This window comes from Gopherus evgoodei, chromosome 16 (assembly GCF_007399415.2).
Source record: "Gopherus evgoodei ecotype Sinaloan lineage chromosome 16, rGopEvg1_v1.p, whole genome shotgun sequence".
Taxonomy (NCBI): Eukaryota; Metazoa; Chordata; order Testudines; family Testudinidae; genus Gopherus; species Gopherus evgoodei.
This window is the reverse complement of record NC_044337.1, coordinates 14,990,452-15,011,180: the sequence shown is the minus strand read 5'-3', so window position 1 is coordinate 15,011,180 and position 20,729 is coordinate 14,990,452. Positions and strand designations below refer to the sequence as shown.

Genomic DNA, 20,729 nt, shown 5'->3' with positions numbered 1-20,729 from the left:
GAGGTGAGGGCTTTGGGGTGGGGCCAGAAATGAGGGCTTCAGGGTGCAGGAGGAGGCTCCTAGCTGGGACAGAGGGTTGGGGTGCAGGATCCAGTAGGGAGTTAGGGTGCAGGCTCTGTCCGGTTGGTGCTTACCTAGGGTGGCTCTTGTTGGCAGTGCTGTGGGGTTAAGGCAGGCTACTTGGCTGCCCTGGCTCCATGCTGCTTCCAAAAGTGGCCGCATGTCCAGCCTCTAGGAGGAGGCATGGCCTGGTCATCTCTGCACAGTGTCCATAGGCACCACACCCACTGCTCCCATTGGCTGCTGTTTCCAGCGAATGGGAGCTGTGGAGCTGGTGCTCAGGCAGCACGCGGAGCTTTCCTGATGGCCCCTGCGCCTTGGGGCCGCAGGGACATGCTGGCTGCTTCCGAGAGCTGCGCGGAGCCAGGACAGGCAAGGACCCTGTCTTAGTCCCGCTGTGCTGCTGACCACAAACCGGACACCTGGCAACCCTAGGTCCCTTCCCGGTGAACGTATGTAAACTCTGCTCTTCGTGTAAACAGTCAGAACCTAGAATAGCCCACAACTGGCCCCAAAACGCAGGCACCGCCTGTTATTTGTTGGACCACCCTAGTATAACCCAGTATCGATGTTTGGTACATCTTGCAGGAGGGCAAGTGCTGCTTTAGATGCCTTGCCCATAGCCAAGCCTATGAGGTGGGTGGGTGTCCTTGCACAGCCCTCCGGGCATGTGCACACACGTCAATGGGGACTCTTCTCCGAAGATGAGCGTGTAAGAGATGGCACGAGTGTCCAACACTTACGCAATTTCATTCAGGTAAACAAACAGCTCCAGGGAGGACTGGTGAGTTGCCCCATCTTTGGTGTTCGTGACCTTCACCGGGACACCTGCAGAACAAGAGATAGATGCAGAGAGTGGATGGGGGTGGGTGGGAAAGGGAGCTGAATCAGCTTTTTAACGTCAAGAACACCTCTTCACATCACCCAGAGTACGTTAAATAGATGTGACAGATATGAACTCTAAATAACTTCTTAAAAAGGCATGTCCAAGCCGCCGCGCTCAGGGGGGAAAGCCCTCAGGAGAAAAGAGAAATAAATTTAAAAGGCCATAAAATGCCCCCGCTTCTGTCCTCCTCCTTTTTTTTAGGGCCGTGAAATTGCAACCAGGCCCTTAACTAATTGAATTTCACGCTCCGCTATTGTCTTATGCCACGGCACCTTCTGTCCCACCAGCCGCTGAGGCAGGGCCTGACAAATGACCCAACAGCCAAAGAAAGGGGTTTGTGTGTGTGGATGTGTGTGGGTTGAGTGGGGAAGTGATGGAGGTGCGGGTGTGTACACACACACACACACACACACACACACACACACACACACACAGTAGCGTCTGTTCTGCAGACAAACGCAACACATGCTTCCAGTGATCTGCCTGACAGGAGTGAATGGGAGCCCATCTCAGGCCAGTCCCTGGCAGGCCGCAGTGAGGACCAAGGGCTCCATGAATTAATTATTACACTTTTTTTTTTTTAAGGCGCTGGGTGGGACAGGGGAGCAGCTCTGAATAGAAAGAGGCATTTTCTTTAGCAGTGTGAAATGAGCAATAAATGTATTAGGAAGCTGACAAGGGGGCTGCGGGGCCCACAAAGAAAAGCTGTTGAGAGTTGGAGGCTAATCTCCCCTCCATCTGCCCTTCTCATTACCATTTGCCACACTATCAGTTGCCAATCAGGCCTCAATGGTTCCCTTTCTAGTCTTTATTACAAAGGCGCCCGCGAGAGCCACTGTCCAGTGAAGGGCCCTGTCAGCTTTCCCCATTCTAAACCCTCTATTTTCCAGGGGTTTATAAACTCGGTTGTAAATTGCTATTAAATGTAAGTAGGCAATAATGAACCTTAAGCCCCTTCTCACTGAGCCCTCCCCCCCCTTCCCTTGCCCCACTCCCTTTCTATTATCGTCTTGCACCGGGGTACTGGATGCACTCCACCCGATGGAGAGCCGCCAATTGTCAGGCCCCTTGTTGGAGAAAGCTGCTTAGCCTTTAAAATAGTTAATAATTAGATTAAAACTTCAAATAAATTAACTAGCGGCTGAATGGGGAGCCGGCGGGGGGGCTGCAAGGGAGGGATTCTTAATGCTCAGGGAGGATCATTAAAATGGAGAGGACTCTCTGGCCTGTCTGCAGGGGGGCTGCATGCAGACACAGTGGCCCGAGAAGGATTCCCCACCATCTCCTAAGAGCCATCAGGGCCAGTTGAACATGGGATGGGAACATGAGATGTTTCCCCCTGGAGTTGCATGCTCTGCTGGCCTCGTTCTGCGATAAGTCTTTGCACCTTCCGGAGCGACCTGTGTTGGAGGCTCTCCAAGCAAGGGCTGTGACAAACCTTGCCCACATCTTCTCATCCCTCTTCCAAATCACAGAGAGGGAAAGTCACTAGCCTACAATCCACATGGTGAGGCGGTGGTAGGAGCAGAAAGAGAACCCAAGCGTCCGGATTCTCAGGTCCCTGGGCAAAACCCCTTTCCTATAGGTCAGAGCCCACTTGCTTCTCTCTCCACACACCACTGCCTTGTATAAGACACCACGCCCCTGTGGTTATGCATCGCTCTGTGGCCTCAAGAATGCACCAGCCTATGGAAATTGAGACACCCAGCATGCACCCATGGCCTTTGGCAACAGAGCACACTCCGCTCGTCCTTCTGTCTGGAATGACTCCATGTGAGTTTGAGGTGAGACCTTCCAGGGCACATTCTGCCCTCGACTCCCAGGCCAGATCCCAATCCGAGTCGGGTGGACGTTACTGAGGAGAGAGCTGAGATCGAGGTACCTGCAGGTTTTCCTCCTCTTGCTTCAAACCGGGCTCAGTGTCTCTGTGCTGCACGTGTCAGAATGGATGGACGTCTCAGCTGTGCGGATGTAGCTCATTTCCCAGGGCAGAGGAGCACATATGCACACTCATGTCTTGCGTGATTCGGCACACGGCCGCATCGGGATGGGTCACTGACCTCACACCTACATGCTGCCCCAGCACATAGCAGAGCAGGCAGGCCCATCTCTGCGCTCAGGCAGCTGCATCCATGCTGGCATGAAGCACTCCAGCAAGTAAGAGGCCGCTAGTATTGAGAGCTGCACCAAGCCAAGTAAGATGGAAGTCAGGAGAGGTATTCTCTGACCAAAAGTGATCAGGGTGAGACTACTGGCCTGTCTCACTACCCAGAAAGGAGCAGGAGCAGAGATGGGGGAGGAGTTTGGATTCAGCTCCATAGCCAGGTCTGGAAACTTATGCCCCCCTCTAGCTAAAAACAGCCTGGATCCAAATTCTCCTACACCTCCTTGTTCAAAATATACCACATCCAATGAAAGACAAAAAGGCTGAAATTCTGGTCTTGTTGAAGTCCATGGCTAACTCCCCCCCCCCCGAATCCAAAGGACTTTTGCTGGGGGAGACCAAACTCCAGCCCCAAAAGAGGTAATCTGGAAAATAAAACTCAGACCCCAAGGCACTTACCCTTCCGGAATTCAATCTCTAGGATGTCTGGAGTATCTGGAGAGGAGGCAGGATCTTTGGTCTTGGTGTAGAGGCCGGGAGGTGCCTGATTCTGAAGGGAAGAGAGGAAGGTTGAGAGCTACTGCCAGCTATAACTGTGCATGCCCAAAGGCGGGGCTACTTGCTCCCGGACAACACACTGTATGTACTGTGCCCCTGAAACCCCCGGCTTATACTCAGGGTTTAACTTCACCCAGACTTCACAGACACTCCTGACTTCCTCCCTGTCAGTCCTCTCAAACCTCACTCATCCCGTGTGTAATTCACACCCACTCTGCGTGGCACTAGCACACTGTCCCACTTTAGCACGACTGAGCTACAGATAGAGGCTGAGGAACCTTCAACAGGCGCGGCTCACAGAGCTGGGTCCCTTAACTCAGGCAGGAGAGGCTTAATGCTTTAAGATCCAGAGGTCCCAGGTGTGATCCCTGCGGCAGATGACCCACTCGGGGTTTCACTTCTCTCTCTGTTCTAGGCTCGCTTCTTATCCAACTCTGGGCACCCATGCTTTCATAGCTGTCTTTCAGCTCTTGTTAAAATGATGACCTCTCGCTGGGACCACAACACATTCCTCCTCCCCGGCTTATCAAGCTACAGCCATCCAGGCCTTTGGTGGCTACAAAGAAGATGAGAGAGAAGACCCACACAGCTAGCTTGGATGGAACATCTGGATCCCCCCTGCCCAGGGCTCTCACTTCAGCTCCCTCCTGGGGCTTATTTGTACGTAAGTCCAGGGGTGCTCACCAAACACCATCTCAAAAGTAGAAGCCTGGGTTAGCACGGGCAGCAAACCCTGCCTAGCACAGAGTTTGGATGTCGTCACAAAGGAGAGCGCTGGATCTTACTAGGGGTCTGGGAACAAAGGGTTAGAGAAATCAGACAATTTTTCCCCTCAACTTGATCTCATCTTTTTCTTTGACGCCCCCACAGCTGGAGGTGGAATAGCTGTGGAGGAACAAGTCAGGCAGGAAAAAGTGGGACTTTGGCAGAGAGCGAGCGGCAGAGCGCACACTTCCAGAGAGCGGCACAGATGCAGAGAATTGGGGTTTATGCTGCACTGACCGAAAAAACTAATGACTAGTCCTGACCCCAGCAGGTGCTCCTGCCGCATGTGCTTTTTTTTTTTACAGTGTCCCCGAGGTTAATATGCCCAGAGGGAAAATAGAGGAACAAAGCAAAAACCCATTTCAAAACACATCAACCTTTATGTATATTTCTTCCAGATTTATAGTAAAGAGGCATCTTCTCTCTTTTAAAGCTGGTCCAGTGGAAATGGCTCTCACAATTAGTTTATGGTTCAGGACTCGGGTGACTCCAAGGAATTGCCACATTTGGAAGCACGTACCAGAAAAGGTGGCCGGGGGGGGGGGTGGGGGGGAAGAAGAGACTCTCTCCCCTTCTGGAATGTGAATGTAGCTGCCTCTTTCAAGCTTTGCAATTTTGTGCCTCCCTCCTGCACTCCTCACCCCACCCCTCATCTCCCGCATGTACATAACTGAATGCAATGGCCCTGATATGCTTTCAGGCCATTTGCAAACTCACGTGCCTAGCGGCAGACACCCTACTAAAAACTGGCCCTGATTTTCCGAGGTGCTGAGCACCCACAGCTCCTGTTGACTTCAAAATTCTGAGCACTCAGCAGCTCCCATTATCAACTCAGGCTACTGATTTAGGTTCCTAAATATGGATTTAGATGTCTAACTTTAGGCACCCTACTTTGAAAATGTTGGTCTCGGATCCTTCTATGCCCAGGCTTGTCACAACTTCCTAACACTGCTTTTCCTGTTACAACCAAGAGGAGGTTTTCCTATTTCAGAGACAGCTGTTGGGGTCTTCTCCTGACTTGTACTGCCCACTCTGGACAGCTCTTCTAATGTTTTCATCTGGAGGTAGCTGGGCTCATCTTGTGTCTGAAGTTACAGGCCACATGGAAAATCATTCCATTGACACTTCCCCTCACAGACTGTTTTTTTTTGGGCTAATGAAGTGCCCTTTGGTGGCACCCTCCACGTGTCATAATGGACACAGGGGAGGCTCCAGGCACCAGCATGCCAAGCGCGTGTTTGGGGCGGCAAGCCATGGGGGGCGCTCTGCCAGGCGGCGCGAGGGCGGCAGGCAGGTTGCCTTCGGCAGCTTGTCTGTGGAGGGTCCGCTGGTCCCATGGCTTCGGAGGACCTCCCACAGACTGCCGCCAAATTCGTGGGATCAGGGACCTCCCGCAGGCACGCCGCCGAAGGCAGCCTGCCTGCCGTGCTTGGGGCGGCAAAATGCCTAGAGTCGCCCCTGAATGGACACATTCTCTCAAAGCAGCCATTTGAATGAGATCCCCTTGCATGGGAGAAACAGCAATAGCTTCCTCCTAACATTTCTTTTGTTGTTTTAAAATGTGACTTAGGTGCATAAGTTGCATTCAAACTGTTAACTGTCAGGGTTGCAGTTGGGTACATATCAACTCTCAGAGCTCTGTTACCAGCACCCCTCAAAGAATCTCAACATGGTTTACAAATGTTAAACTAATTAAACTCCAGTGGGGTCGGGGAGTATTATTTTACAAATGGGGAAACTGAGGCACAGAAAGGCAAGCGATTTGCCAAAGGGCACATGGTAAATCAGAGGCAAAGACAGGAACAAAACCAAAATATCCTAATTCCCTGCCCAGTGCTTTAGCTCTCAGATCATCCTTCCTAAAGGCTCCGTAAAGCCAGACTCAGAGCACCACTTCAAGGGGAATTGAGGATGTTCAGGGCATTGCAGGACCAGCTCCTTAAAGGCTGTTTTATGCTTTGATCTGGAGATGGGGAGGATCAGGCGGAACTGGCTTTTTAAAAAATAAACTTTTCTCCCTTTTTACTTCATTCCCGCTGTGGGGAAAAAGTGGGGTTGGAAGGGAAAAAAAACCCTAATAAATCCAAATCTTTTGGGGTGGGGGTGGCAGAGGGAAATGAAACATTTCCATGTGAAATGAAAATGTGTTTTGTTTTGAGTTTATTTCACCTGAAGTTTTTTTGGGGGAAAAAAATGAACTTTTTGACACAAATTTCCATTTAATTCTAATTCCCTTCCTTTTTTAAAAAAACCCAAAAACACAAAAAACCCAGAAGAGACGGCCACCAGTCCCAGTTTATTTTCACACCATTCTCCATTCACTTCAGTTCCTTGCACCTCTCTCTCTCTAACCACCCCAAGGCAAAGCAGAAATGTCAGAGCAACACAGGCAAGTTCTGTCCCCGTCCGTCTCTCTCGAGTTCTGTCGGAAGCTTTCCTCCGACCACTCAATGTGCTGACACAAAGGTTACATCATGAAACTCAACCCTTGCCACATCCGTGCCAATCAAGAGGACAATGTTCTGCCTGGAGATTCAACACAGGTTTCATCAATTCACTACGTGCAGCTGGAAGTCCATACAGATGGCACATAGAGCCCCCCGAAAGAGCCGCGTTAAGGGGATTAGGCTCAAACATGCTCATCTCACATGCATCAGTTGGTCTATGCAGCTGCATTTTCTCCTGCATTACAATCTTGTCTTCTTTACCCCTACCGCACTGCACACTTACCGCACCGCACCCCTACCGAACTGCTACCCCATATGACCACTGATATCGGGGGCAAAGGAGTGCAGGATTTCCCCAACACAGCATGGTATAAGTACGCGGTAAATTTGCCTGTGTAGACAAGCCCTCCGTGAGGAGGCCTCTACATGGTCCCCACCTCCATCCCACAGACCTGTCTCACCACCAGCTGACCTTGTTTGGCATGATGGAGTATCCCAGAGCACCAGTCACAAGCATGACTCATCCTCACAAGGGGCCAAATCCAACACTCAACTAACGGCTCTGGCTGAAGCCCTACGTCATGTGCACCATTATCCCAGAGGACAAACCCAACGAAATGGGAATCTGAGGAGTGCAGAGCCAAAGAGCAAAGGGTGGCTGCACCAGGAGGCGCACAGGGTCTAGTGTAGCTAGTGCATGCTGGGAAAGGAGAAAATTGCCATCTTTACAGTGACTTTCCCAGCCCTATGGGAAACCCCAGTGCTGAGGGGCACAGAGTACTCTGAACTGCCGCAAACAGGGGGCGCTCAATACATCACAATCTTTGGGCCTTCTAGTTTAACTATGGTAGGGCAAATTCTCTGCTGGCGTAAACGGGTGTAACTTCATCCTCTTCAAAGGAGTTATGCCTGTTTACACCACCAGCAACCCACAGGCAAAACACAGGGCTGGCGCTTCCATTGAGGCGAACTAGGCAATCGCCTAGGCCACCAGCATTTTTGGGGGGGCGGCCTTTTGCCCGGGGGAGGCAAGCGGCTCCGGTGGACCTGCCGCAGTCGTGCCTGAGGAGGGTCCGTTGGTCCCCCGCGGCTCCGGTGGGCCTCCCGCAGGCACGGCTGCGGCAGCTCCACCAGAGCCGCGGACCAACGGACCCTCTGCAGAAATGGCTGCGGCAGCTTCACCAGAGCCGCGGGAGCGGCGTGCGGGGCGGCGAAATGGCCGTGCGCCTAGGCCCCGAAAAACTCTAGCGCCAGTCCAGGGCACACAGAAGCCAGATGCTCAGCTGGTTTAAAACTAGCAAAGATCCACCCAAGTCAGTGGCACTTTGCTGATCTACACGAGCTGAAGATTTGGTACATGCATTAGACACACCCATACTAACAATCCTCAGAGAGAACAGACATTGCCTTCTCTTTAAAACAAGACAAAGAGCAACATGACTATTTTAATTTTTTTTTAACCAAAAACTATCTAGGATTTTCATGCCTCTTTCTTTAAACAAGATATATGCACACTCACCTCCCGCACACCCACACAGATTACACGGGCTGCAGGTTTCAATTTTACATCATCTGGCCTTTTCTAGCCCTGATCATACTTATTAACTAGACCAACCCGTTTGAGATGATGAAAAACTTTGAATTCAAAAGGAGAGACAGGAGAGGGAGGGAGGAAGAAAAGTATTAAAATCTCTTTACTAAACATGGGAAGTCAAAGTCAGATAGTTTCCAATTTTCTAAGCCAACTATGAAAACCCCTATTAAATCAAATAACTAAATAGAAATAAAAGTGACATTTGGCTTGCATTCCATCATTACCGTGCGCGGCTGCCTTCTTTTTATTCTCTCTCCTAAAAGCACAGTTCAAATGACAAATAGTTCGTTGCCGTGTATCAATGCCGTCTATTTATCCATCCCTGCAGGGAGGCTAGTCCTGCAATGTCATCTTTAAAGGGAAGGAAGGGGGGGAGAGAGAGGGGGAGAGAGAAAGAGAAAGGAAGAGTGTGTGTATGAAGGGGGGGAGAGAAGAAAGAAGCAAGAAAAACGGGGCAAGAAGAGAAGAAATTGGAAGCAAATGGTCCATGAACTAACCCATGATGTAGAGCTATCGATGCCGCAAATGGTTTATTCATCCGGCTGATATTGTTGTGCCCGGGCCTGAATGAACTCTTTCAGAGTGCCATATGAAGTTAACGCAAGTAAATTTCTATCTTTCTCCGCATTAGCTGCCTCATTGCTCTTCAATCGGGCCTCACAGAGGCAGAAAATAGCTCAACCATCTGCTTTCAAATCCCTTCGTTTGGCAGGTCTGAGAGGTTTGGGGGGGAGGGAGGCTCGCAGGGGTTTGGCACCCCTCTTTTCTTCTAAGGCCTTTTCCACAGCAATTAGATCTTCGCCCTAGGCCCCAGGTTTTCTTCCTGGGCTCAGGAAGCGGGTTGAGGCGGAGGGGGAGGCCAGTGAAGTCACTACCCCTTTAGAAATGGGAAGAGACTGTGTTAAAGTTTAATCCCTTGCAAGTGTCTCCCTGTGAATTCCATTGCTGGAAATGGCTGGTGCTCTTAAAAGGGGACCCGGGAAAGGGTTACGGTAGAAAGGCAAGCGCCTTTATTCCCTGACTGCGCTAGACTAGAAAATGGAGTTTTCTAATCTGGCTTTGGTCACAAGTGACATGAGTGGGGGTGGCCGCAGGCTGGTCCCGAGTGGACAGCTGGGCTCAGTGTGGGAGCACAGCAGGGCTTGGTGGAGGTACAGCGACAGTCACAAAGGCCCAGGCCTGGGGAGCTGCAGGCCAGGCGCGAGATGCACTGGCAGATCTGGGAGGGACGAGCCCAGAGGTTGGAACTTGCTACAGACCAGGATTGGGAGTGCACTGGCAAAGCTGCGGGGTGGGTGAGGGGACGCTTGCCCATAGCTGGCCCACACACGCTCAGTGGCCAGGGGTTTCAGTCCTTTGCTCTCTTTGACTTCATACCAACCCAGACCACTCCTAAGGGAGGGGGAGGGCCCACAAAGGAACTGGGGCCAACTCACCCTAGGGACCAAATCAGTGGTGAGTGCTGGGCCGAGAGCCCCAGGGAGCGAGACCCTGAGAACAGGTACAGCCCAGGCAGTAGCCGGGCAAGCTTCCCCATAGTGCTTCAGAGCCTGACCTGGATAGACCTCATCTGGGGCAAGAGGGGACTTCAGGCCCAGGTCCGAGGCTGCTACCACAGATGCCCATTGGGTGCCCGCTGAGGCAGTGGTTTATGCGATACACACACTGGCCTGCTAGAAGATAGAGTGAGACCCTGCAAGCTCATTTCACACAGGCCCCTGAACAGACGCATCCGACGGGAATAATCACGACAGGCCTGGGCTAGATGCACTCCCACAAGCTAGTGGTGACAGGCTCCAGACTGAAGCAGCTGTCAGCCTCGTGAGCCCACACAGCCGTCACCATCTCTGTGTCCAAAACTGGAGACTCCCTCTTCCCCGGGGCTATCCCCTGTGATCGCCACTGCCTCGTGAGCGGACACACCGGCCTGGCCACAGGCTACGTGACCCATCAGTGCACCACGGGAGCGAGGAGGATTCCTTTGCATCTCTCCCTCCTCATCCTTCCTGCCCCGCTGCTTGTCTTATTGGTGTTGATGGATAGTTTAAGTAGTTCTCTAAGTGTGGCAAGGCCGGTGGAGCATGAACTGGAAAAACAGTGGCCAGCAGGCAGCAAGCACTGCAAGCCCTATTAGAACACAGTCAGAGCACCGGAGTGACAGGCGCTGCACCAGAACAAGGACAGCGAGGGGAGGGCTGTCAGCTCACCCCAGGACACAGGGCCTCAGGGGATGGGAGTCAGTTAACATAGGGATCAGTGGCTGGAAAGTGGGGTGAGGGGATTTCCCCATCCGAGAGGGGTAGGAGGCTGGGACTGGCTCGAGAGGGCAAGTTGGCATTCTGTGCAGAAGTCAAGAGAAGGCTGCACTAGGGAGGCTGAGATCTGCATCCCTTTCTGACTGGGGAAGCCACAATTCATGGGGACTTAGCAACCACCTGGCCAAGTATTTATGGGGCCTTGGCCCATAAACATCAGGGAAACACACACCCAGACCTGCCCGTCCACCTTGTGTCTGGAGGCCCCTCCCTACCCTGGGAACTCCCCAGGGGCTAATGCCTCACAGGACCAAGCCCCTTGACTGGCAGAAGAATCTGTAGCCCAGGTGGTGCAGAGAATGTTCTCCTCGACATTCCTCCACGGCACCCAGCCTGTCCCCAGCTGGCTCCAATGCACAGCCCAGCCTTGAGGTTCATGTAGCAATAAGGGAGGGGAATCCTTGCTAACAGGGAGAGAGGAGTCTGGGATCCAGGCTTCTCTGGATGGAAGACCCACATGAGGACTTTCCCTCCTGAATGGGAGTTTCCTCCTGAAGATTGTCCTGTAGCCTCCAACCGCCCATGACTCCACATCAGGAGCTAGGCTCCAGCCACTGCCCGGCTCTATTCCCCCATCCCTCCTCAGACAGCCCAGCTAAAGCAGTACTGGTCTGCAGATCTCCTCCCCATACATCCCTCACTCTACCCTGCTGGGGGCTCATTGCATAAGCTGTGCCTAACATCTCAGCCCCTGGCTGTTTTCCTCCCTCGCCCCCTGGCATGCAAAGCCAGGTTCACAAACAGCAACAGTGCAGGAGGAGAGCCCATTTTCTCCCTCTGCAAGGCACTCCCAGCCAGGGTTCTTTTGGGCTACTTCCCAGCTGGACAGCATCTGAGCAGCAGCTCCCCGAGGTGATCTGAACCCCGGAGAAGGTACCTACACAAAGAGATTTTCTATTCCTGCTACAGAGCTCCCGCTCCCCCCCGGAGAGGAATCCCTCCAGGGGCTCTGAACCCTTCACTTCACAACAGAGACAAGCAAGCAAAAGGTATGCCCGGGCTACGGAACTGGGCCACGGTGGAGGGGACGTGGCTCCTGAGTGGCACATGGCAGGGGAATGACCAAAACCACTCCATCCGTCTGAGGTGGCACCCGCCACCCCCACCTCCCATCTCCAGCACCAGATGGGGACAGGAGTGGCACTCTGGAAGCTGGGGTGCATTCAGCAGCCAGCCCCACTCCTTCTTCCCTCAGTCAAGTGCCTCATCTGGCTAATTGCTTCTTCATTGTTTCCCAATGACATTTTCTCCTTCAGTGTCACCCTGAAACGGCTCCTTTCCCTATTCATCCCAGCAGCAATTAACGTAGCAGGAGGAGGAAGGCGGGGGTGGGGGGTGGGGGAGGAGAATGGCAGGGCTTGGCCTCCCCGCCACACACGGCCTGCCGTGAAATTTCAAATTAGGCTGCAAATACATCACACGCCCTTGGCCCTAATCACTGCCATGTAAGACGAGAGACGTAAAGGAGATGATCGATTACCTTGGGGTTCTCCAGGATCCCGGCCTCGTAGCTTCAGAGGGGAGAGAGAGAGAGAAAAAGAAATTAAGATCTGCCCATGCAAATCCAGCAAAGACAGGAATATCTCACAGAGAGGAACTGGGCCCATAGGGTTTAGCATAAGAACTGCCGGGCTGGATCAGACCTGGGTCCATCTAGTCCAGTATCCTGCCTCCAGAAGTGGGTCCCTAGCCTGTTTGCCAGAAGCTGACAATGGGAGACAGGGGATGGATCACTTGATGATCACCTGTTCTGTTCATTTCCTCTGAAGCATCTGGCATTGGCCAAGGTCAGAAGACAGAATACTGGGCTAGATGGACCTTTGGTCTGATCCAGTATGGCTGTTTTTATGTGGCCAGTACCAGTTGCTTTGGCGGAAGATGGAACAAACCATGCAGTGGGTAGTTACAGAGTAACCTGTCTCCCAGGAAAAGTTTCTTACTATGTCCCCATGACCCTCTCCAGCTGGGACTGGTTGAAAGTGAGACATGCTCATTCAGTGGGACTGCAAGGAGAACGTCAGAGGGAGGAGGTTGCAATCTGACATCAGGGGAGACTCGCAAGGACCCGCTCTATAGAGAGCTGCTCAGAGACAAGCGATGGGCACCAGCAGAACCTAAGAGCAGTGAGGAGTCTCTCTCCCTCCTATTACCAGGACCGGCGCTAGTAGTTTTAGTGCCCTCGGCGCACGGCCATTTCGCTGCCCCGCGCTCTGGTCCTGCGGCTCCGGTGGAGCTGCCACAGTCGCGCCTGCAGAGGATCCCCTGGTCCGCGGCTCCAGTGGAGCTGCCGCAGTCGTGCCTGCAGAGGATCCCCTGGTCCGCGGCTCCGGTAGAGCTGCCGCAGTCGTGCCTGCGGGAGGTCCACCGGAGCCGCTGGAGCAGCCAACCATCCGCAGGCACAACTGCGGCAGGTCAACCGGAGCTGCAGAAGCAGCAGACCCTCCGCAGGCACCACTGCGGCAGGTCAACTGGAGTCGCCTGCCGCCCCCTCCACGGCAAAATGCCGCTCCCCAATAATCCTGGCGCCCTAAGCGATTGCCTAGGCCACTGAAATGGAAGCGCCGGCCCTGCCTATTACTAATCCTCATGTTAAGGGAGGGATGTTAAGTTTGTGTGTGTGTGTGTGTGTGTGTGTGTGTGTGTGTGTGTGTGTGTGTGTGTGTGTGTGTGTGTGAGAAATTAAGTACATGTCAAGGGGGTTCTTCATCAGTAGGCTCTTACACTGATGTCACTCCAGGTGTGGAAGACAAGCAAAGTAACAGATGTTGTCTGTTTGGGAAATGGGGCATTGGGCGAGATGCTGAGCTCCACAGAGAAGGGGCTGAAGCCCGGCCCTCCATTGCCCTGCTTTGAAATGACTGCGCAAGGCGCAGGACACAGAGTCAGGCCAGTGTGCTGATCACACCTCACCCTTGGGAAGCTCCTTTATCCACCCAGGCTCACCTGATGTGCATGAGGTTTTCATCCATGCTCCAGGGGCTCTTGGGAGTGACTGGAACTGGGATGCCGTGTTTCTGTGGGAGAGAAGGCAAAACAGGCTCAGAATCCAGCTGGGCAAGAAAGGCAGACTGGCTCAGTACTGCCCAGGGCACAGGTCTGAAAACCCTGCGCATCACCCAGTGCTGCTGTTACCACCAAGACACGAGCACGTTAATGGGGGACCTGGCAGCAGTGTCCATTAAAGATCCCCTGGAGCTTTTCTAAGAGACTGGTGCACAACCCCACTGGCAGGGCCGATCGCCATCTCTCACCAGAGCAGGTTCCAGGAGATCCAAGCTACTGCCCAGCTGGGGAAAGACTGCAGGAAGTGGGCACAAGCATTGCATTCCTGGGGCCACATTCAGAGCCAGGGGTGGCAGTGACACCTAGGGGAATAGAGCCAAGGGAGTCCAAGTGTGTCACTCACACGCCAAGGGACTGGCAGATCTTGCACAGCCGTGTTCTTCATACTACAGATACCATGCCATATCCATGCACGGCGCTGCACAGGGCAGAGAGACTGATTCCTTGACCAGAAGCACCCACAATCCAGGACGTGAGCAGAGACTGCTGGTCAATGGCTAGCACGCAGGCTTTGCAGCACCATCGCTCCATTCAGCCCAAAGGCCACATCTTTTACCCGCAGAAGGAAGCCAAACGAATGGAGAGGTCATAGAGTGAAGGGGGACATCCCTCCTTTGTTCTATGTCAATGAGGCTGCTCATCCCCTCCAAAATGGCTCGCTCGCCCAGGTGCACGCAGGCAGAAAGCCCCAGTTATCCTCCCGTTGGCAATGATTGCCAGGACTCGAACCCAGGTCAGCAGAACCACCAGGCAGTGGACACCGCCATGTGTCCACTTGGCGGCAGCCCTGACCTGGCTGTTCCCCGCGACCTGCAGCAGCAGACACATTTATAGGAAGCCCTGCCTGAGAGATCCTATTGGCAGCCACCTTGGAGGCTCCCAATTGTCCCCTGCCCCCATATATGCCCTCTGGGTGTACCAGGAAGCGTCTAGGCCACGACGGGGATTCCCAGTGAGCTGCCATGACGGAGCGTGATCCTGAACTCCCAGCTTCCTTCAGCTCTCACTTGGATTCTGTCCCTCACTTTGGACCTGGATCCCCCAACACCGGTCCTGACCTCTGGCATGGACCTCGGCTCGCCTGAGCCCTGCTCCCCGCCACAGGACCCTGACACCTTTCACTCGCCCTTCCCACGCGTGCTCCCCCTTCACACCCCTACCCACGCCCCTCCTCCATCCAACCCCTCCGTTCTCCAGGTCAGTCTGCACTGCAGCGCACAGCTAGGCATACCCATGCTAACCTGAACCCGGCCAGCCCGGCTAAGAACAGCAGCGAGGATGTGCCCTCCCCCCTTTCTCTCTAGTAGAGGTTTGTTAGAGGCCAGGGCTGCCCAGAGAAGGGGGAAAGTAGGGCAACTAAACTATTGTTGTATGTAAAGTAAATAATGTTTTTAAAATGTTGAAGAAGCTTCATTTAAAACTAAATTAAAGTGCAGAGCCCTCTGGACCGGTGGCCAGGACCCGGGCAGTGAGAGTGCCACTGAAAATCAGCTTGTGTGCCGCCTTCGGCACCCGTGCCATAGGTTGCCTGCTGCTGGTCTATAACCATGTCTGGACATGCACAGGCAGGCTATCCCAGAGTAGGATCTCCCAGCAAACCCCGATCCCCACCCCAAGACCTTCTCCCCAACCCTCAGTGCAGGGTCCATGAAGCACGGCCAAGCCCCACAGCCTGACAGAGGGGACCCTGCTCACACTCCAGCAGCCCCGCTGCCTGCAGACTGCTCCACTAGCTTTCAAGAGCTTGTTAGTCAATTAATGCTCCTCTTTATTTATTCTGAATGGGCCATAATCACCAGCACAGGGTGGCCCTGAGGTAATGCGCTCTGCTAACAGCTCCTTTCCTCCAGTCCACCCCCCTGGAGCCTTTGCGCAGAAGAGCAAACACTCACACACTTGTTTCACAACTGTCCTGACAGGCACGCCCTTGCCTCCCTTCAATCGTCCGCCAGCATAGCATCCTTTTCCTTCAGACTCTGAGTTTTCACAGGTTAGTGGGACTTGAACCAGAAAATTAATTGGCTTTCCAATTAGAGTTTAAAAAACAAGCATTTTGACCTGAAATCCAGACCAGTTTCTAGTTCCCTGGTTCTAGGTGTTTTTTACAAAACATAATAACAACTGTCGCTTCAAAGTTGTGTTCGCCTTGGGCAGCTTAGCCTAGCATGCTAGAGACCAGGATCGATTCAGGAGTCCGATTCTGATCTCACATCAGTTTTAGGCTCGTGTCACACCATTGACCTCAATCAAGTTACTCCAGGATTTAGACCCAAGCCTGCAAACAGACACTTATGCACCTGCTCAAAGTGCACGAATAGTCCCACAAGGCTAAAACCAGGCCGCATGAGATTGTAACTGAGAGGCGAGGGAGGCTCTCTGGGCCAGATGCTCAGCTGGTATAAGTCAGTCTAGCTCCGTGGATGGCAAGGATTTATACTGGCAGAAGACTGAGCCCTGAATATTTTTAAAATATCCTTTTTCGGGTTACTAAGCCATAGATCATTGGCAGAGAAATGATGTAATAGACCTTTCACCATTTATGCCCATTTGGTATTGTGAGCCTGCAGGCATTCAAAAAAATCCTGAGATTTTTAAAAATACTACAGCGTGGGTTACTTTAATTTGCCTTCTGATTTTTGAGCCTTTAAGGGTCGAGTTTTCCTCCACAGCCAGGAGTGCTAGAAACATGATTTTAAAAATGGAAGCTGAGATTCTCACATCACATGACTCCAGGAGCTAAGGCTTTAAGAAACCCCCCCAAATAACCTGAGGCTCATAATAAAGTCATGAGAGTTGGTGCTGCTGCCCTTTGTTTACCTTTTGCATTTCACTCAGCTTGGGCATTGAAAGGTAGATCTGAGTGAACGTTATCCAAGGACATTATTTGATGAAAGCCATCATTAGTCATCAGATGGATACTGTTCTCAACTTTACTAAAACTAGACTGATCTGTTTCACTTGTGTTTATCGTGAGTTTCACTTTTTGTCTGGCACCAGCCTAATGTTCCTGGATGTGGATTTCCAACAACGTAAGGCAATGCTCAGAGACAGATTTTAAAAAACCCTCACGCCCGACACCTGCGTTCCGTGAAATTTAAGACAGAAGTGCCGCTATTCCTATTTGCGTTAGGTTTCCTAAAGCACCCGTTGGATCCCCTACTTGCAGAATTAAACTAAGTGCACAGCATCAGATTACAAACATAAAACTAATTCAAGGGCCTGGTCCGGCCAACACCCCTATGATGTCAATGCTCACGTGAGTAAACTACATACGTGAGCCAGGCCCTGATCCCGCAATTCTCTACCCAGGTGCTTCACTTTACTCACACGAGCAGTAAAATTAGCAAAGGCAACGTGGGCCCGATTTTCATCTCATCGAGACCCACCGGAACCCAGGTGAGTAAGACTAAATATGTGCAGGATTGAGCCCTGCAAGAAGAACAGAACAGCTGATTTCTTCAGATCATGGATCATGAAAGAGAACAGAAAACTCCTTTTGTCTGTACGTTAAAGAGAGGGCAGGAGCTCACGTATCTCTGAAAGCTGTGTTTGCAACCCTGTCCTTTTAAATAGGGATCCCAAACTGTGGTGGTGGGTGGGTTTGTTTTGGTGGGTTTTTTTTTGGCTTTTTTAAAGAGAGACATACTATTTTCCATATAATAAAAACACAGCTCTCTTCCCAATTCTGCTATTTGACAATTTGTTTGGCAACATATGGGAAGCTCTTGTAAACTGCCTTTTTAATAATGAAACAACAGATGGCAAACACAATCCTCAACACGCAGCACTCGGGGCTTTAATGGGATGCTGAGGCCGCGGTCTCTGCTGTTAACGCTCCATGCAGCGCATCCCCTGCAACTCAGCACCTTGGCTTCACAGATATTATCCAGCCAGCCTAGACGGCTGCTATTTAAAAACTGAAGCAATTTTCTGGTTTATGCACAGAGCTGCTTTTTCCCTTTTGATTGATTGAGCCCAGTTGTCAAGCATTTCCATGAAGTCGCTAAAAAAGAAAGGTATCCTGGTGGGCACTTAAAGAACCTGATGGAAAACTTCTAATATGTTATATTGCAACTTGTACTTCAAAAAGGAAGGGACGACAAAAGGGAAATGTATTTGCTTTGTCTATTACGCAAGGCATTGAGCTGGGACCAGTTCCCTTGGCAAATGGATTACAATTAACATCCAGGTAATTACGGGCCATTAAAACACCACACACTCACACACACCCTTGCATCCAGAAATAACAGCAGAAATCTCACGCAGAGCCAGTCTAAATTCCCACAAGGGATATGAGAGGTGGTGCTCAGCTCAATCCAGAGCACCTTTGAATTGGAAAAGAAGGCATCAAGACAGTCATAATAATGAACAGCAACAGAACCCAGCTCTTCCATGGTGCTTTTCAACAGTCGACCGCCAAGTGTTTTACAAAAGGAGGGCAGTGTCATTATCCACATTTTACACATGGGGAAACTGAGGCACGGCAGTGTAGTGACTTGCCCAGGGTCACTCTGCAGGTCAGTGGCAGAGCTGGTAACAGAACCCAGATTTCCCCGAGCCCTAGTCCTGTGCTCTGTCCACTAGGCCACACTGCATCATGAGGATTAAAGGGAGACTAAGGATGGGTGTGTGCTTTAAGGTACAGAATGGGGACTCGGAAGACAGGATCCATTTCTCTGCCACAGAGCCCTGGGTGGCCTTGAGCAGTTAATTCAGGGTGAAATCCTAAAGTCAATGGCAAAACTCCCATTGGGCCAAGATTTCATCCTTAATCTCTCTGGGCCTGACTGTCCAGTATCCTGAACCAAGTGCCGTCATTCACCCCAGCGTACAGTGGGTGTAAAATACTGCCGCTCTGATTCCACTCTGCAGCGGTGTCAATGACCACACCTGATGCAGGGTGACAGAGCGCCGGGCCACCTGGGCCTCAGCTCCCCATCTGTAAAATGGGGAGAATTACTCTTCCTTCCTCCATACCTCTGCCGTGTCTAGTTTAGGACTGGGAGATTTTAGGGGGCAGGAATGGTCTCTTCCTACGTGTCTATGCAGAACCCAGCACGATGGAGCCCTGACCTTGGCTGGTGCCTCTTAATGCTACCCCCCCAGTGCAACTAAGAGCAATAGATTTGGAGGGGGGCAGCCCAGTGGAACCACCTTGAGCTGCCACGCAGGAGACTTGGGGGCAGTTCCCACCCCTTGCACTTCAGGGGAGGTTTTGCTCTGACCGTCGGCGTGGTGGGACCGCCTGGGCATTGCCCAACTGGGTCACCTCCTGGCCATTTAAGGAGCAATTAAGTAAATCTAATGCCGTCTCCATTGCCTGGCAGAGCAAGAACTGTGACCCACGGCCCGGAGCGTGGGATAGACTGGGGAGCAACAAAGGCAGGAAAAAGCAAAGGGTGAGTGCGTAGCGGACACCACGGAGGGGCGATCGTACCTTGGCGTAGTCCATCAGGTCGCTGCGTCCGCAGAAGCGATTGTAGAACTCGGGCATCCTCCAGGGAGCGATGATCTAAGGGACGGGGCAGAGACAGACAGCGGGTTCAGCAAGGCTGCCTCTGCGGCATTTCAAATACAAGCCATGAGAGGGAGGTGGCCAATTCCTCCGTGTCCCACAGTGGCAGCAGGTCCTTTCTGAGACCCCTGTTCACACGCATGTGCCAGCCCGGCCATGCAGAGATCCTGACCTACAGAGCCCCCTGGCAAGTTCACACTCAGCAGCCCCAAGTCAGAAAGAGCCGCCCTGAGCCAGGGCTCTCCTCTTCTCTCAGCCATGGAGTCAGATGGTGGGAGGAGACCTACATGGCAGAGAGTGGCACTCCCTTGGCCAAGAGGCCCGCCAGACGCTTGGAGGAGGAGGGCAGGAGCAGTTCTGAAGGGACCTTCGCCCACTCAGTCCCCCAATGCAGTGGCATAGAGTTCGGACCTGCATCAGCACCTGCCTGGGCCAGGCAAGTGAGTGCAAAGCCCCTGGGCCTGATCACCCTCCACCCCCAGGCAAGGATTCAGCTGTTCTGGTTTTTCTCCAGAAGCAAAGCACCCTCATGTAGCCAGGCCTGAGGCAGAGGCTGCATCTAGCTGCAAGAGAGGAGCTCAGGCTCTATGGCCCATTTAGGCCTTCGTCCCACCACTAAGGCTGCCAGGCTTGATGGCGGACAGAGAGGATGGGCTGAGCGACCGCCGCCCACACACCTCGTCTCCCATGCACCAAGCAGCCACCCAACAGAAACAATGGCCCAGCACAGCTGAGCAAAGCTAACTCTGGCACAACGATGGAGCACTCAGAGACTCGACCTCCCATTGCCAATTGCCCAAGTCCTCCAGGCTCCAGGCGAGCATCTGATGAGCCCGTCCGACCCAAGCTTCCTCCCTCATCTGTGCAGCATGACTTCATGTCTCATCGGGACCTTCCTGACAGAGGGACTGATCTGCCCTCGCTAACCTGCCACCGGCTGACAGGACCACTCCCACCTCACCCTAGGAGAGCGGGATCAGGGGGCAGGCCAGGACATTGAGAAGTATTTGACTGCGAGCTGGGAAATGCCAAGATGAGGACGGTTTGGGGAATAGGAATAGTGTACATGGACCTGTCTCCACCCCACCCATCACAGGAGCTTCCGTGGGTCAGATAAAAAGGAATCAAGTCAATCTTTGGAGGTTTTACGAGCCCAGACCCGAAGCCTGTTCCCTTTTGATTCCTCCCCCATAATAATACTCCCCTCACACACCCGCCTGTTCTCTCTCCACACCCTTCCGCAGACGAGTCACTATGAGCCTTTTCCTCACCAATACCATCCGAGTCCCAAACAGCACTGAGAGAATCAATCGGAACAGCCTCGCCTGCAGCAAAAGACCCTGGGGACTAGTTTTGTAAGTTTCCCAGAGCAGGGAGTGCGGCAAAGCGATTCTCATCGCCTGAAGCGCACACCACATCCAT

The 20,729-nt window shown here is 52.5% G+C and overlaps 1 protein-coding gene across 2 annotated transcripts in view; it reads right to left on the bottom strand.

The window, feature by feature from the left end:
* ASS1 (argininosuccinate synthase 1) overlaps positions 1–20,729 on the bottom strand; it is a 74,607-nt gene that overhangs the window by 32,283 nt on the left and 21,595 nt on the right. For both annotated transcript variants that reach the window (XM_030535302.1, XM_030535303.1), the window contains exons 7-11: positions 19,230–19,304; positions 13,673–13,743; positions 12,210–12,240; positions 3,510–3,600; positions 804–888 (exon numbers count right to left, since the gene is read on the bottom strand). In XM_030535302.1, coding sequence (XP_030391162.1) covers positions 804–888; positions 3,510–3,600; positions 12,210–12,240; positions 13,673–13,743; positions 19,230–19,304 — 353 coding nt within the window. The remainder of the gene's footprint in view (positions 1–803; positions 889–3,509; positions 3,601–12,209; positions 12,241–13,672; positions 13,744–19,229; positions 19,305–20,729) is intronic.